This window comes from Mustela putorius, unplaced genomic scaffold (genome assembly GCF_011764305.1).
Source record: "Mustela putorius furo isolate JIRA1106 unplaced genomic scaffold, ASM1176430v1.1 tig00003909_pilon_pilon_pilon, whole genome shotgun sequence".
Lineage (NCBI taxonomy): Eukaryota > Metazoa > Chordata > Mammalia > Carnivora > Mustelidae > Mustela > Mustela putorius.
Genome location: NW_025422057.1, coordinates 31,791,154 through 31,807,905, shown reverse-complemented (window position 1 = coordinate 31,807,905; position 16,752 = coordinate 31,791,154). Strand labels below are relative to the sequence as shown.

At 40.8% G+C, this 16,752-nt stretch overlaps 1 protein-coding gene across 2 annotated transcripts in view; it reads left to right on the top strand.

The window, feature by feature from the left end:
• ENTPD1 (ectonucleoside triphosphate diphosphohydrolase 1) overlaps window positions 1-16,227 on the top strand; it is a 93,038-nt gene extending 76,811 nt beyond the window's left edge. For both annotated transcript variants that reach the window (XM_013054699.2, XM_004749620.3), the window contains exons 8-10: window positions 6,988-7,104; window positions 11,621-11,758; window positions 13,843-16,227. In XM_013054699.2, coding sequence (XP_012910153.1) covers window positions 6,988-7,104; window positions 11,621-11,758; window positions 13,843-14,049 — 462 coding nt within the window. In that variant the 3' untranslated portion in view covers window positions 14,050-16,227. The remainder of the gene's footprint in view (window positions 1-6,987; window positions 7,105-11,620; window positions 11,759-13,842) is intronic.
• The last annotated feature ends 525 nt before the right edge of the window (window positions 16,228-16,752 follow it).

Below are 16,752 nucleotides of genomic sequence, written 5' to 3'. Positions count from 1 at the left end.
CATAGTTTTAGAAGCCATGTCAAAGTAAACAGCTCCCTTGGATATGCTCTAAAGCTGGGGGAGCAGGGAGGAGAGTGGGTAATTGATACCACAAAAATTTGAGAGATAATAGATGTCGCACTGAAACCAGCTCTGTTAAATTGAACAGGAATGCATGTATTGCATTCTGCGTAGGTTAAAAGTTACACAAAATTGGGTGCCTGGGTGGCTCAGTGGGTTAAAGCCTCTGCCTTCAGCTCAGGTCATGATTCCAGGGTCCTAGGATCGAGCCCCACATCAGGTTCTCTGCTCAGCAGGGAGCCTGTTTCCCCCTTACCCCAACTCTCTGCCTGCCTGCCTACTTGTAATCTGTCAAATAAATAAATAAAAATCTAAAAAAATATTTTGGATGGCAAGAATGGGTATTGTCTTTATAGATTGATATATCTGCCTCCCCAACTACATCCCGAGGGCCTGGAAGGCACAGGTGGTGTACATTTCATCTTTTCATTTTTAGGCCTGCTAGATATATTATTCCTAGAATTCCTGGAATATTGTATATTCTCAGTAAAAGAATGTCAGTATTTGGAATATTCTAGTGATATGTCCAATATGCACAGAAGCCTGAAGGTGAGAAAGTTTTCATTTTTAGGCCTGCTAGATATATTATTCCTAGAATTCCTGGAATATTGTATATTCTCAGTAAAAGAATGTCAGTATTTGGAATATTCTAGTGATATGTCCAATATGCACAGAAGCCTGAAGGTGAGAAAGCATGAAGTGTGTTCAGAGACCTGAAAGTAGTTCAATGGGTTTTTCCATGTGGGCAGCCAGGAGACTTGCCTCTGGTATTTTATTTTATTTTTTTATTTTTATTTTTTTTAAGATTTTATTTATTTATTTGACAGACAGAGATCACAAGTAGGCAGAGAGGCAGGCAGAGAGAGAGATGAGGAAGCAGGCTTCCCGCTGAGCAGAGAGCCTGATGCGGGGGCTTGATCCCAGGACACTGGGATCATGACCCGAGCCGAAGGCAGAGGCTTTAACCCACTGAGCCACCCCAGTGCCCCACCTCTGGTATTTTAGAAGGTTTTCCCCCTAAGCTTAACAATCACCTTTGTGATCATTAGATGCCTTTGTTTGAGGTTTATGGTTTGTAAACCCAGAGATTTCTACAGTACAGGGAAATGGTGGTGATTTTAGGAAAACTGAAGATGAAGATGTGTTTCAGGGGTTTAGAAAGAAATGATTTGGGGTTTTAGAATAAATGAATAACACTGTTTAAGGGGCACATAAAAAGGAAGATTTGTGGGACTCATAGAAAATAGAACATATTTTAAGCTTCAGGGAAAAATTACCTCCTACAGTTATAAAGTGATTCAACCTTTTTGAAAGAAGATCTTATAAGGGGGCATCTGGGTGGCTCAGTAGGTCTGATTAGTTTCAGCTCAGGTAGTGACCTCATGGTTCATGAGATTGAGCCCCACATCAGGCTCCACACTCAGCGGGGAGTCTGCTTGAGGATTCTCTCCCTCTTCTCTCCCCTCACTCTTTTTCTGTCTCTCTAAAATAAACAAGTATATCTTAAAAAAAAAAAAGACCTCATGAGATATGTAAAGATATTTAAAAAATTTAGGTCTAATACACTTGTAGTAAAGTGTGCACATTCTAAGGCCACAGCTTGATAGTTTATAAGGAAAACACCTGGAAGTCCATCAACTGGGTGAAGATACAGGATATTTGTTCCCTTATTCTCTCTCCCAGGTGATAAGCCCCCTCCAAAGATAACTACTACTCCGACTTCTATCATGATAGATTCGTGTTGCCAGTTTGGGGATTCAAAATATTTTTTTTGTCTGACTTCTTTCACTCAGTATTATCTAAGATCTATGTATGTTGTCGTGTTTAACAGCAGCTCTTTCCTTCATTGCAATGGAGTATTCCTTTGCTTGGACACACTAAAATTTATCTATCCATTCTATAGTTAATGGACATTTTAGTTGTTTCCAGTTTGAGGATATTATGTACTGTTTTATGAACACTCTTGTTGATGTCTTTTAGTGCATATTTCTACTCACAAAATGTATTTGCCTTCTGACCAAATATTTTACCCCAAGGAAATCATCTCAAGAAAAGGTACAGAGATGCAAATACATTATAGCATTATTTATAATAGTGAAATATTAGAAAGCCGAAATATTCATGTATAGGAGATTACATAAATCATGATATATCCATAAATAATAATATTTTATAGTCATTTAAATGGGTAAACTAAAATCTACAGGGCAACTTGCCCATATTGTATTATTATCAAGTGAAACCAAGCAGGATTATAAAACAATGTGTTTAATAATGATATTTAGGTAAATACATATATATATTTTAATGTTTTACATATATATGTAAAACAGGGATTAAGCAGCAAATTATTAAAAGTATTTTTTTCTAGGGGATGGTTAGATGAAGGAGTAACTTTTATTTTTAACTTGTACTGATTAAATTCTATACAATAAACGTGTGTTACCTTTGAATAAGTATTTTTAACACATATGTATTTTGAAGGAAAAGAAGAGGGCAATTTTTGTATGTTGAAAAATAAAGAAGAGCAGGATTCTGAGATGTTAAAGGGAAACATCTGTAGGTCAGGGAAGAATTTTCAAGAGTTCATGGCATGCAGAGCTTTGAGGGTAGGCAGTGGCACAGACCCAGGAGTTCATGCTGACAAGCTATGTACCCCACTGATGGTCCAGTATTTTGCTGTATCTGCCTACACAAATTTTCTCTTAATGTTTTGTTAAAGATTTTATTTAAGAGTGATCACAGAGGGAGAGGGAGAAGCAGATATGCCACTAAGTGGAGAACCCGATGTGGGCTCCATCCTAGGACCCTGAGATCATGACCTGAGCTGAAGGCATATGCTTAACTAAGTCACCCAGGTGCCCCTGTTTGTTAAAAGTTTTTTAAAATAATTTTTATTTCTTTAAAAAACACATGTCACACCTTAGCAAAAGCAAGTGAATTTCTAGATTCTTAAGTCATTAAGCCCTTTGCTGGTAGAATGAGCTCAAGGAGTAATATCAGAAAGTCTTTTGAAATGTCCCTAAATGAAATTTAAAGAAATATTTATAAAATTTAAGACATGCTTGTTATAAAAAAAAAATTGAACTATACAAAAAGTTTAAAGATCCAACTATATGTCACATAAGAAACTTACTTTAGATTTAAGGAACTCACATGGGTCAAAAGTGAAGATATTCCATGCAAGTGCCAACCAAAAGAAAACAAGGGTGGCCATATTTATATCAGACAAAATATGCTGTAAGTCATGAAATGTCACATGAGGCTGAGAAGGACATTATAGAATGATAACGGGATAATTCATCCAGAAGATACATTAATTATAAATATATATGATATATGCCCAAATCAGAGCACCTGAATCTTTGAAGCAAACATTGACAGACTGCTGGGAGGAAGAGACAGCAATGCCATAACGGTAGAAGATTTCAGTGCCTCACTGTCAATACGGGATAGAACAATCACAGATTCGAACCACACTATAAACCAATAGACCTAACAGACACATATAGAACATCCCGCCCAAGAACAACAGAATATATAAACTTCTCAATTGCATATGGACTATTCTCTAAGACAGGTCACATCTTAGGTCATAAAACAAGTCTCACAAATTTAGGAAGACAGAAATTATACCAGGTATCTTTTCTACACAGTAGAATGAACCCAGAAGTCAATAGCAGAAGGAAACCAGAAAATTCACGAGTATGTGGAAATTAAAGAGTACACTTTGGAACAAGCAAAATCTTCAACAAAACACTGGCAAGCTGAATTCAATAGTCCATTAAAAGAATAACATACCATGACTAAGTGGGATTTATCCCTGGGATGCAATGATGACTCCATACATAAAAATCAATTAGTGTGATACAGCACATAAACAGAATGAAGGGTGAATACTACACATCTCAATAGATGCAGAAAAAGCATCTGATAAAGTCGAACACTCATTTATGATAAAAAAGTTTCGACAAAGTAGAAACAGAAAGAAATTGCATCAGTACAATAAAAGTCAGGTATAAAACCACACAGCCAACATCATACTCAGCGGTAACAACTGTAAGCTCTTCCTCTGAGATCAAGAGCCAGGCAGGGGTGCCCAATCTCACCATTTCTATTCAGCATAGTACTGGAACAACTCATCAGAGCAGTTAGGCAAGAAGAAATAAAAGGAATCCACATCAAAAGAAAGAAGTAAAAATTGTCTCTGTTTACAGATGCCAAGATTGTACATAAAGAACACCCTAAAGTCTAAAAACCACATGAAACCTGTTTGGCTCTTCAATATAGAAAACAAACTGGTGGTTGCCAGAGGGGAGGGAGGGCGGGGGATGGGCAAAATGGCTGAAGGAGGATGGGAGATACAGGCTTCTAGTGATGGAATGAGTAAGTCACGGGGACAAAAGTACAGCATAGGGAATCTAGTCAATAGTATTGTGTTAATGCTGTACGGTGAAGGATGGAAGCTACACTTGTGGCGGGCCTAACATAATATACAAACACACTGAATCACTGTTGTACACCTGTAACTGATGTAAAATAATGTGTCAACTATACTTCAATTAAAAAAAGAAAAATAAGAAACCCATTAGAATAAATGAATTTAGTAAAGTTGCAGGGTATAAAATCAATATCCAAAAACAAGTTGCTTTTTTATACATTAACAAGGAACTATCTGAAAGGAAAACAATCTCATTTACAAGAACCTCAAAAGGAATAAAATATTTAGTAATAACCTTAACTACAGAGGAGAAAGACTTGTACACTGAAAACTACAAAACACTGATGAAAGAAATTAAAGACAAATGCAAAGACATTCCATGTGTTCAGTGAATAGAATGGTAGGGAAGGACAGGAGGAATGGGGAGTTGCTCATTAACAGGTATAAAGTTTCAGTTACTCTAGATGATTCAGTTCTAGAGATTGGCCATACAATCTTGTCCTTATATATAGTTAACAATACTGTATTGCACATTTAAAAATTTAAGAGGGTAAATCTCATGTTAAATGCTCTTACACAACAAAAATAAAACATTTAAAAGTACACCCTAAAAAGTCCTCCTCTCCTTCCTGCCCCACAGTCAGTTCACTAGAGAAAAATACTCTTGAGTAGTTTTAATTAATAGGCGGGAACATTTCTGGGCATTGGCTATGCATACTGGAGCTATCCAGTCTCTGGATTTATCCAGTTTCTCAGTCAACAGAGATCCACCCAGCATCTCTTACCTTCAAGGCCATGCTCTAGGAATTCGAGAGTGGTTTCCTGCCACTTACACATCATTAGCGCTCCCACCATGTGCCGGGTGCCATGCCGGCGCAAGCAGATTCAGCTGCCAGGGTGGCACTGGCCTTCTAGAGGGCAAGCAGATGGAAGACCAGAAACACAAACAAAAGCAAATTAGACTGTGGCAACCATAGGGAAGAAAGCAGCAGAGTCCCGTGAAAGGGACTGTCCTAGGACCACTGTCCTAGTCCAGGGGGACGATTAGAAAATATGAGTCAAGGTGAAGGGAATCCCTACAGCGGGAAGAGCAGGTGTGCCACCGCAGGGAGGCAAAGCTCGGCAGTGACTGGAAGGCCTGGGGGGTGGCGTGTGCAGGTGGCAGTGGTAGGAGGTGGTATTGGCAAAGGGGGAAGGGTTGGAGCTTGCCTGGCTTTGAGAGACCTGGTAGAGTTTGGACTTTATTCTACATATATTTAGGAGTCATTGAAGACTTTATGTTGAGGGGTAAAGTGATCCAGTTTTTTTTTTTTTAAATTTTTTATTTATTTATTTTTTTAAAAATATTTTATTTATTTATTTATTTGACAGACAGAGATCACAAGTAAGCAGAGAAGCAGGCACAGAGAGAGGAGGAAGCAGGCTCCCCGCTAAGCAGAGAGCCCGATGTGGGGCTGGATCCCAGGACCCTGGGATCATGACCTGAGCCAAAGGCAGAGGCTTTAACCCATTGAGCCACCCAAGCACCCCCAGTTTTTTTTTTTTTTTTTAAGATTTATTTATTTATTTAACAGAGAGAGATAGAGCACAAGTAGGCAGAGAGGCAGGCACAGAGAGAGGGGGAAGCAGGCTCCCTGCCCAGCAGAGAGCTCCATGCGGGGCTCAATCCCAGGACTCTGAGATCATGACCTGAGCCGAAGGGAGAGTCTTAACCCACTGAGCCACCCAGGCGCCCCAATACATTTTGTTTTTAAGTGGCCATTGGAGTGGGTAGGTGAGTGGAGGAGGGGGACAAAAGTTCAACTGAAGGGTGAGAAAAAGGAGTGGAAAGGCAAGACATGGAATTCAGTATTGTAGAAAACGCTTCCTAGCACCTATCCTGTGAATTTTAATGGAGTATTTTCCTTTCTACTCACTTGTACTCTTTTCCGTAGTTCTCACATATGATCATGATTTTAAAAACCTTTCAGTTATGCTTAGTTCATGATAGACTTCAATAAATATTTGTTGAATAAAGGTTGACTATTTAAAGAAAGAAGTACATGGACATTTTAGAAATAGGCCAAAAAAGCAGAAAAGGAAAGAACACCTTACAATTGCCATTTAGAGACAACTTTTAATGTCTTTGTATAGACGTTCCCAGTTTTTATTTATTAAAAGCTCCTATATAATACAGTTTTTAAAAGATGGGATTTTTTTAACCTCTTTCTTTTTATCTCCCCTCATTTTTCTTTCTTCCTGACTCTTCCATTAAAATTAGAGAGACAGTTAGTTACCAGGTGGCTCAGAAATGCATGTCAGCACGACAACAACAAAGTAACACCTCTTCTAGGAGGGAAACAACTTTTGGGTCTGGAATATTACTTGGTTCATTAATGTACTCAACAGAGATTTCCAGGCACCTTCGCCAGGGATTCACCCTTCTGGAGAGTGAATCAGTGTCCCTCTATGTTGGACACAGTGCAAAACTGCATTTTTTCTTGCAGGCATTTTCGGCTTATTATTATGTGATGGAATTTTTAAACTTTACATCAGAGGAAACTCCCTCACCGGAAAAGATGACGGACACTATGGAAAAGTTCTGTTCTCAGCCTTGGGAGGAGGTAAGTGATGAGAAACAGCAGCTGTTTGGTATCTCTCTGTGCCTTTGAAGGCACAGAGGATGGGAGTCTGCTCATCAAGTCCTGCTACCTGGAGACCCAGCAAAGACGTTAGAGGATCCCAGAGGGCACACTCATCACAGAGTGCGTGCATGGGCATTTCTTGACAACTGGGCATATACTGGCTAAAGCCAGCATAGCTTTACTTTTCTCACCTGATACCAAGCAAGTCTGGCAGTCCGCGGCTGCTGGTGTGAGGTCAACAGCTTGACTCTGTCTCAGGCGTTCCTTCTTCAGTTCTATCATTAGGGCTGCTTTCTTCACAGACACAAGATGTGGCTTCAGAGATCACTCATGTTCAAGGTCAGAAGAAGGGGAGAGCCAGATACATCTGTTGCATTTTACAAGAAAGCATCAGTTACCCCAGAAACTCCTTAGCATTCTTTCCCTGACATCTCATTAGCTGGGACTGGCTGGGAAAGCAGGGTGTGGGATTTTAGGACTGGCTTAGACCCTCAGACCCAGCGTGAGCTACGCTCTGGAGCTGGGTACACTGTCACACATTCCTCTCCCCACACCCCAAATCAGAGTTTTATTAGCAAGGAAGACACAGCAGTTCACAGAATCTGCTATAAACACCATTGTGGCAAGACCCTTTCTCGTGCCTACGTCCCAGGTACCTCCTACTTATTCTTAAATTTGAAGCACAGATGTTTCTTGTCTGAGGCACTGAATCATTGAAGATCTAGTACTACCTGGTGAAAGTTTCCAGGGAAGAGAGAGGTATGGGGTCTACTCTAATCAAAACAGATCAGCTGAGGGTGGTGCCCAGGGGCAGCTGTTTTAAGTTGACAGCGTTGCACACTTGAGTGGTACTTTCATTCTGAGTAGGTGTAATTAACTAGAAATGGATGCTTGCCTCCTTGGCGCTGACAGAGGAAGGAAGGTTGTGCAAGAGCCGGAGGTATGGACTTATTCCTCCATATTTTGTCTGAGTTAGAATAAGAAGGAAGAGGACTCTGGGCTTTTCGAAAGAGCCTCTTGAAATGTCTCATTTGCAGCTAGTAGTGATCTGTGGAGGAAGGTGGGCATCTTGGAGTTGAGGCAACTTGAAACAACCCCAATGCATGCCTGTGACAGAGGTAGATTTAAGCTGCTTTTGGAAAAAAAAATTTTTTTTAAAGTAGGCTTTGTGCCCAGCATGGAACCCAGTGCAGAGCCCAAACCCATGACCCTGAGATCAAGACCTGACCTGAAATTAAGAGTTGGACATTTCACTGACTGAGCCACCCGGATGTCCCTGGGGGGAGAAAAATTACTTCTTGTTCAGGGTGAAAGTTCTATCACATCTTTTCTCTTTACCCTCATCTGTTTGTGTGTGTGTGTGTGTGTGTGTGTGTGTGTGTGTGTTTTGTTTGCTTGTTTGTTTTTAATTTTATCAGGTTACATTAGGTTGGCAATGCCTATATGCAGACCTGTAGGTCTACTCCGATAAGCCACGAGTTGCTGCTCAGAGGTCCTGGAAGTAGACTCATTAAGGCCTGCACCTGAAAGAAATTCTGTAGTCTTTGACAGGGGATGAGAGGAGTTGTAGAGTGAGAACTAGAACCTCACCCAGAGCCTTGATGTTGAGGTGGATGTTATGACCTAGGTTTCATTTTCCCCAACTGCCTTGTCTGTCCATATGGAATGCATAGGTTTCAAGTACACTCTAATAGGGCAACTCTTTTCCTGCTACTCCTGTGTGACTAGAGTTTGGGAATGTCCCTTCTAGACACCTTTGGCTGAAAGAGAACTGATAATTGTTAGACATATCTTATTGCTGAAAAGTGAGCTAGATATTTTATACATATTATATCTTGCTGCCTGTCCCTGCTTTAGCAGGAGAAATAAAATGCAAACTACCCCTGTTGATGTCCTCCAAATCCTTGGGGATGCCCCCAATCCTTGGGTCGCTGAGGAGAGGTTAGGAGAGTGAAAGGGACATATCATTCTTGTCTTCTGATTGGTTAATTAGAAGGTCGGCAACCCTCTAATTTTGACAACCAGAATAATCACTTTTCCACTCAGAAAATATGTGCATTCAAGATCTCTGGTCAGCCTATGAGACTGACGCTGTACGATTCTGTGTATACTACTAACTAGGATTTTTCTGTATATTCTGGGTCCTGACATTCAAACTTATGGACTATTACTCTTTCTAGGGAAAAGCATCCCATTCTTGAAGACTTGCCATGCCCCTTCATCTGGGGGGAGTGATAAGGGGCAATAGGCAAGGAGAAGAGAAGCTGGTACTATCCATTGCCTTAGGAATAGAAAAGAGAGAGGAGAGACTGGCAGAGAGAGGGTTAGGATAGAGAAAGGCAAACCATCCTCCCATTTGGAGAGAACATAGTGTTGAGTCCACAAGCAAAAACATGATTAGATCTGGACTGATGAACCAGGTAGATGCTTTTGGGTTCCATATTTTTTGGCTACTATCATAATTAATTATGTCAATTAATTATATTATACAGTAATTATAGTAATTATATTATTTCATATTTGTATGTAATAAATATAATAATATATTTCACATATAATGTATTGTTACATTTATTATTCTGATTATATTAATTATATTAATCAAGCATACTATCATAATTAATTACATTAATTAATTACATTAATTAATTAATCCTCAGCAGATTAGACTGCATGGCAATGTACATCTTTCCAGGAGGAGGGGGTAGGAATTTGTAGAATTCAGGAAAATTAGACCAAAATGGCATTCCCCCAAGGGAGAGGTCAGCTTTTAAAGACCTGTGGGTTGCAGCACTTTCCAGTTTGGCCCAAGGGGATTCTTGGAATTCCATACCAGTTTTTTGTTTAACAGGCCTGCTGAGACTACATCAAATTGGATAAGTCTTTCCATGAAGGAAAAAAAAGAGTGCAGTTACTGTAAGATGGGGGCAGGATCTGGATAGGCACTGATGTCACACCAAGGTCTTGGGAGAATGCCCCATACAGAGGAGCTGATCGAAGAGTAGTTTGTTTCTAGGACTATGAGAAAAAGACAAGTTCCATGTTGGGTCATTCAGAGAATTCCACCAGAGCAGGCCAAGGCAGGCTAGGTGTGGACTTAGCCTTTTAGAGATTGGGGGCTGGCAGAAACCAAGTGAGAAACAGACCCCAGCTAGCAGGTAGGGAGTTTAGAGATGAGGGGTTACTTGGGGAGAGAGAAAAATCTGGACAAAATTGGGGTGGTGGTAGTGGGCGGGCAGGTAGCCAGGGAGTCCTATATATAAGGCATCTGGCCTGATTCCTAGTACTTGATATATGTTTAACAAGTATTAGTTCTCTCTCTGCCCAAGGTGTCCAGGAGGGAATGCCCATTTTCAAGAGCTGAGGAATAGGGCAGCAGACAAAACTCAGGGCTGAGCTACAGATGTTATCGTCTGTTGTTCTCTGAGGGCCAGCAAGGAGCAGAGTAAGCTATGGACATCTGGGCATATATTTACAACAGGAGAGGTAAGAGTCAGCAGGCAGCCTTCATTTGGAAGTAGGGTGAGCAAACATGTGGACTCAAAAAGACCCCTTTGCATGACTTATAAGCAACAAAAGAGGTCAGGTAAGGGCTGAGGACAGAAGGTGAGATGTTGGCACTGTTAGCAATGCTGAGCAAAACATGTCTTAAACTGTGTTGTAGGGTTTCTCAAAATTTACTATGCATGTGATCACCTGAGTATCACATTAAACAACACATTCTGTATTGGTAGTTCTGGTGTGAGGACTAATAAGCTCCTGGGAGACCCCAACACTGTTAGTCCAGGTACTAAATCGAGTGGCAAGGCTTTTTTTTTTTTTTTTTTAATATTTTATTTATTTGAGAGAGACGGAAGAAGCATGAGTGGGGTAGGGACAGAGGGAGAAGGAGAAGCAGGCTCCCCGCTGAGCAGGGAGCCGTATGTGGTGCTCAGTCCCAGGACCCTGAGATCATGACCTGAGCCAAAGGCAGCCGCTTAACCAAGTGAACTCCCCAGGCGCCCCATGAGAGGCAAGACTTTTCATGACACTCTTTCTTTAACATGCTTCAGATGCACTAATTCCTTCAGACACTCTGAACTCAGAGTCTGGTCAAGAACTTAGAAAAGTCTGATTAAACAGACTGATGGATTTCTTTCATGCAAGATTTTTCAGTTTTTAAAATGTTAATGTGATTGTGAAATGGAAGTTTCTGAAGGGGTGAAGAAGTATACTGAAAGTCTGTGTTTTGGAACTTACTAGATCATGGAAACCACTGTTTTCCTGGAGCACTTGTTATCCCACAGAACCCAGTGGAGGAAAAGTTTCCTTAACAGACCCTGAACTATAGCCCTGCACCCACTGAAGGAGTGCAGCGCCATCCCCAGGTCTCTCTAAAGAGGACAGCGCTCAGGCCTGGGTGAGGTGGGCCTTTCTCCTGTCTTGATCGACTCAAATGGTTAAAGGGGCCGTGGGGGAGGTGCCTGTTGTGATATTTCTTTCACTTCCCTTCCAGCTGAAGACATATTTTGGTGATGTGAAGGAGAAGTACCTGAGTGAATACTGCTTTTCTGGAACCTACATCCTCTCTCTCCTTCTGAATGGCTATCGTTTCACAACTGATTCCTGGAAGAACATTCATTTCATGGGCAAGGTAATTTGGGGACGTGTTAGGTTGTGGGGAGATTGGGTGACTGAGGCAGCTTTGGGCTTGAAAAAGGTAGAAGTCAGTCTGGTGTCCTGTTGTACCATTTCACCTCTAACCCAAGCTGACATTTTGTATCAAGCCCTGCTGTGTTCTGAACCAAGGAGAGCTATGGGAGAGAGAGAGAGAGAGAGAGAGAGCCTCTTCTTTCGGTTCATGCAGCAGTGACTAATTCCTTATAAAACAGTGAGATCTTAAATGTAACTGTGTTTCAGTCCTCTCAGTGTTTCTGTTTGCTGATTTCAACATTCATCCCAAAGGCCCCTTCCATGATCTGGAAATGATTATTATGGCTTCTTATAAGGACTGCAGGTCTTGTTGGTTGTCGCTTCAAGGTTGACTAATCTGAAAGCTTAGCAGAAAGAAGATGAGTGATTGTCAATGGGGGTCTTTGCTTAGCAGGCTTAGCCAGAGATTTACAGAAGCAACCTCACTGCTGTTCTTTACCATAGCGCCACCTGCAGGTATCCAGGCATAGAGAAACCTTCATATCGATAGGCAATTCCTGCTTCAAAAGTATCAAGAGCCGTGCTTCTCCACCTTTTAAACCCATACCCACTAATGGCAAAGACAATTAACTCCCTTTTTTAAAATATGGTGACTTCAAGCAAAGCAAAACATTGAGGCTCCGGGGTGTAGCAGCCTAAAGGATGCTATTTTCATTACACTCATGTCGATATTGACCTTACTAATTCAAATGCTCATCTTTCCCTCCTAGTCTTCTTTAATTTCATCACAATTTTTTTTGTCTGTCTGAAGGATATGTCTGTGTCAAATTTGTGAGTGATTTGTATTCTTTGGACTTCAGTGAATGATCTAGTATTTCTAAACCATAGGCGGTAACTCCTCTAACTCTGGAAACTTCCTTGATACATGCCGTCAGACAAGGTTCCTGAGCCCCATAAAGGGAAGCGGACCCATCACAAATTGTTAGTTCCCAGTACAGACTGGTAAAGGTTTAGGGGAGAGGAGCATTTCTACACAGAAACTGGTCGGAACATAAATTGGCACAACCTTTGGGGAGACTGTTGTGGCACTATGTGCTAAAAGCCTTAGAATATGCATGTCATTTTATCCAATCACTTCATTTCTAGGATCTATAAATAATTGGATACAGTGAGTAAAAATAAACCTAGAAGACAGTTCATGTCAGTGATGATCCTTAGAGACATGAGATGATGTTTAGAAAGGTATTGTTAAGTGAAGAAGTCTACATATAACTTAATTCCATGTTTTGTAAAGCAAAAGACATGCACAGAGAAGCCTGGAAGCATGTGTCACAAAAAGATAATAGCAGCAACTTCTGAGTGGTGAAATATAGCTGGTTTTTATTTTGCTTTTTAGGATTATCTGTATGTCCTAATTTTCCTAATTAGGAAAAATAAAACATTTTCAAAATTATTTATTATTCACAGACTATCTACACTCCAGTATGTTTGGAGGTGACTGGAAAATACTCCTAGGAAGATGGCAGGGCCAGAGCATGTCTTAACATTTAGGAAGAATCCCTTCTGAACATGTGGACAGTATTCCAACTTCCATAAAGTAACACTGACTTGCTGGGATTATTTCCCGGTCTTCCTTCACTGAATCACAAAGACGTCCTAGTTACTTAAGGATGAGATTCCTGGGTGATATAGATGTAAGAGACCAGCGACAATCATTATTGTCTTATCCTTTGCCTGCTGTCCCCATCCTGCCTTCCACACCCTTCCCTGTGCATTCACTTAAGAGGAATGCAAATCTCTAAAGGTTGTTTGAAGTAAGTTCTTCTAGGCAGAGGCACTAGACAGTTATTCATCAAATTTCCCTGAATTTCAGGAATAGAGCAGTGAGACTCCAAACTCTCCTTCATCACTTGTTCAGGCTCCATTTTCCCCACAAACATTTTCCCAACTTAGAATGTAAAAGTAATCCAGCTAGAGAATTGAACGTGGTGCTCTCCACTTCCTGATGCTGTGTTGTGGATGGGATTGTATGAAAGCTCATTTCATCTTTAACCAGAAACAACAGCCTATCCCCACTGTTTGCAGATCCAGAGCAGCAATGTCGGGTGGACTTTGGGCTACATGCTGAACCTGACCAACATGATTCCAGCTGAGCAGCCATTGTCCGCACCTCTGACCCACTCCACCTATGTCTTCCTCATGGTTCTCTTCTCCCTGATCCTGGTTGCAGTGGTCATCATAGGCGTGTTTATCTTTCACAAGCCTTCATACTTCTGGAAAGACACGGTATAGCAGGAGCAGCTGAAACCTGCTGGCTGAAGTGAGAAAAAAACTTGCCCAAGGAGCACCTTCCTCCACAGTGGTGTACAAGGTTATCCTTCCTTGCTCACCAAGGCCAGTCTTGACCAGCATGAAGCTTCCTTGGCTTTTGCTGAAGCCTTTCCATGGAAGGTATTCACCACCTTCTGCCTCAAGGACTACCCAGAAGACATCGTCTCTTTTGTGATTTCTTCCCAACTCCACTTTTCTCTTTTGTACCCTGTGCTTGTATGGGTCTTAAAGACCTGTTACCTTTCATGATCTCTGCTTTATAAAAAACAAACAAACCAACAAACCCAATCATGACTTTGTCCTGAAGAACTCAAAAGAGTCCTGAGTCCTGGGCCGGTAAGCTGCACCGGCCAAGAGAAGATCTCAGGAACTCGTTCAGTTGTACTGATACAGACCCTTTCTTTCTCCTGTTGCCCATTTATGAAGAATGCCATACAATGCCTTTGGAGAGGGCAGACACCCATCTCATTCCCATCCTGCTGTTTGCACAGGAGAATTTTCTAGAGTAGACAAATATGTGCCAGGGCCAAAGAGTCTTGCAAGAGAATTTATGTGCTTATATCATTAATATGATATTCCAATCCAAAACAGCATTGTGGATGAGTTATATATTCTTCAGTGATGCCAAAATTCTATGGAGTGGGACCCCCCGGACCAGAGATTTTTTAAAAAGCTGATGTAACATCTAAGCATTCAGCTATCAGGGCATACTACATGGTAGGTATACACATCAGGAAGAAAAATACAATTACAATGAAGAGTTTGGAAAATACATCCTTCAGTGCATCTACTGGGGTTTTATTTTTATTGTAGTAATACATATAAGGTCCACCATTTTAATGTGTACAGTTCAGCAGCATTTCGCACATTTGCATTGTTGTGCAACCATCACCACTAATTCCAGAATATTTTCCCCATCAAGAAATTAGCTGGAGACAAGGCCATCCCTGGGTAGGTTCAAACCACAAACCTTACAGTTGACAGCCAAATAAGCTCATCAGTTGTACCACAAAGATACCCATTGAGTTTTAAAAGCCATGCCATATCTTTTTGTCCCAGGGTTTAATGTAGTGAGAAAGCTACAACACGCCTTTATTCTGTCATGATATTTGCTCATCAAAGTATGCCAGGAACCAAATCTGAAAGTGTGGCTGCTATCCCTGTCACACAAGTATGGGCTCTATTTACTTATTCCATGGACTATTTTGTGGGAGAAGCAGCAGCTATGGACCTTGTCACAGAAACATGAAGAGACCCTGTACTTGCTTCCTTTAATGACTGCTGTGAGCAGGTGGAGTGGTGATGTGTTACTCTGAAGTTGTCCCAAGCTCCCCCATCTCTGGATTTGGGGACTGACTGCTGAACTAATGCAGGGTGGGGCTGGGGTGAAGAAGGAAAAGCTTTCCTACAAACTGGAAGCCAAATGTCCTTATATCTCTTGAATAACCACGTCATTTTTTTACTACCAGGTGAATACAAGCTTACAAACTGTGGATGCGAAGTTTTTCTTTTCTGCCACTCACAATTGAACTTGCACTTGGATTAGGAAGGAGAAGCCAAGTTTGAATATTTTAAACTCTTTCTACTAGTGCTAGTGGTTATATTGTTAAACTTAGTATTTATTGAGCATTTGTTATGTCCCATGCTCTGTGCTCAAGTGCATTACATTCATTTTCTCCCTTAATCCTTACAACAGTCTGAAGGAAGCTACTACCACTCCCACTTTATTGAACCAGAAACTGAGGCTCAGAGAGGTTAAGTCACTTGCCCAAGTGGCTGACCTAAAATCCTGCAATGCACTTAACCATTATTTTCTCTCCCAAATATACTAGACTGTCTCCTTGTAACTTCTAAACTCACACTTAACTCTGTATGAATATAGGGCTGACTGGCATGGGAGAGAGAGAAGTAGACAGACGACCTGTTCCCTGATGGACTTGTGACTTAATATTGCTTTAAGTCCACAAAGGCTGTCATGGCAACACTGATATCCTGTTCACGTACTATGCATGGTAACGTACATGGTGTATGATACTAATCAAGGATTCCCCATATTCCTGGCTTCTTAATTACAGTGCTTGCTCCCTGCACAGCAATTCTGCATCAAATAAAAATGAAAATAAAAAGTCATAAAATAGAGCCAGCAGCAGGTCCTTTATTATGTCTACATATACAAAGCACTGTCACGCACATTCTCTATTCTGGTTCTAAAAAACCCCATGGGGGTGTATAAGTACTATTTCCATTTTATAAATAAGGGTCATACAAACTAGTACATGGTACAGCAGATATGCAAATTCATGTCTTCTGACCCAAGTTTATTGTTTTGTCTTTTCTAAACACTGCCCATCAACAAGCTAGAATTAGAATTCACTAGTTTCCTTCAATAAATTGAAATATTTTCTTATTCCTTTTTTTTGTCTTACAGTCTGGGTCCAAGAAAAAAAAAATCCATTAAGGTATTTGGAGTCAAATTCCACTTGTTTTAAGTCTCAACTCATAGAGATCAGCTGGCACAACCTGATCTCATTTCCTTTGCAGGGAAACATGATTTTTTGGCAGGTTCAGGAATCTGCTTTGGGAAATTCTAGATGAGAAGGGCCAAATAAAATGGGTCACTGTCAACTGATTTCAATATTGAATTGGCCACTGGTTATAAATGAT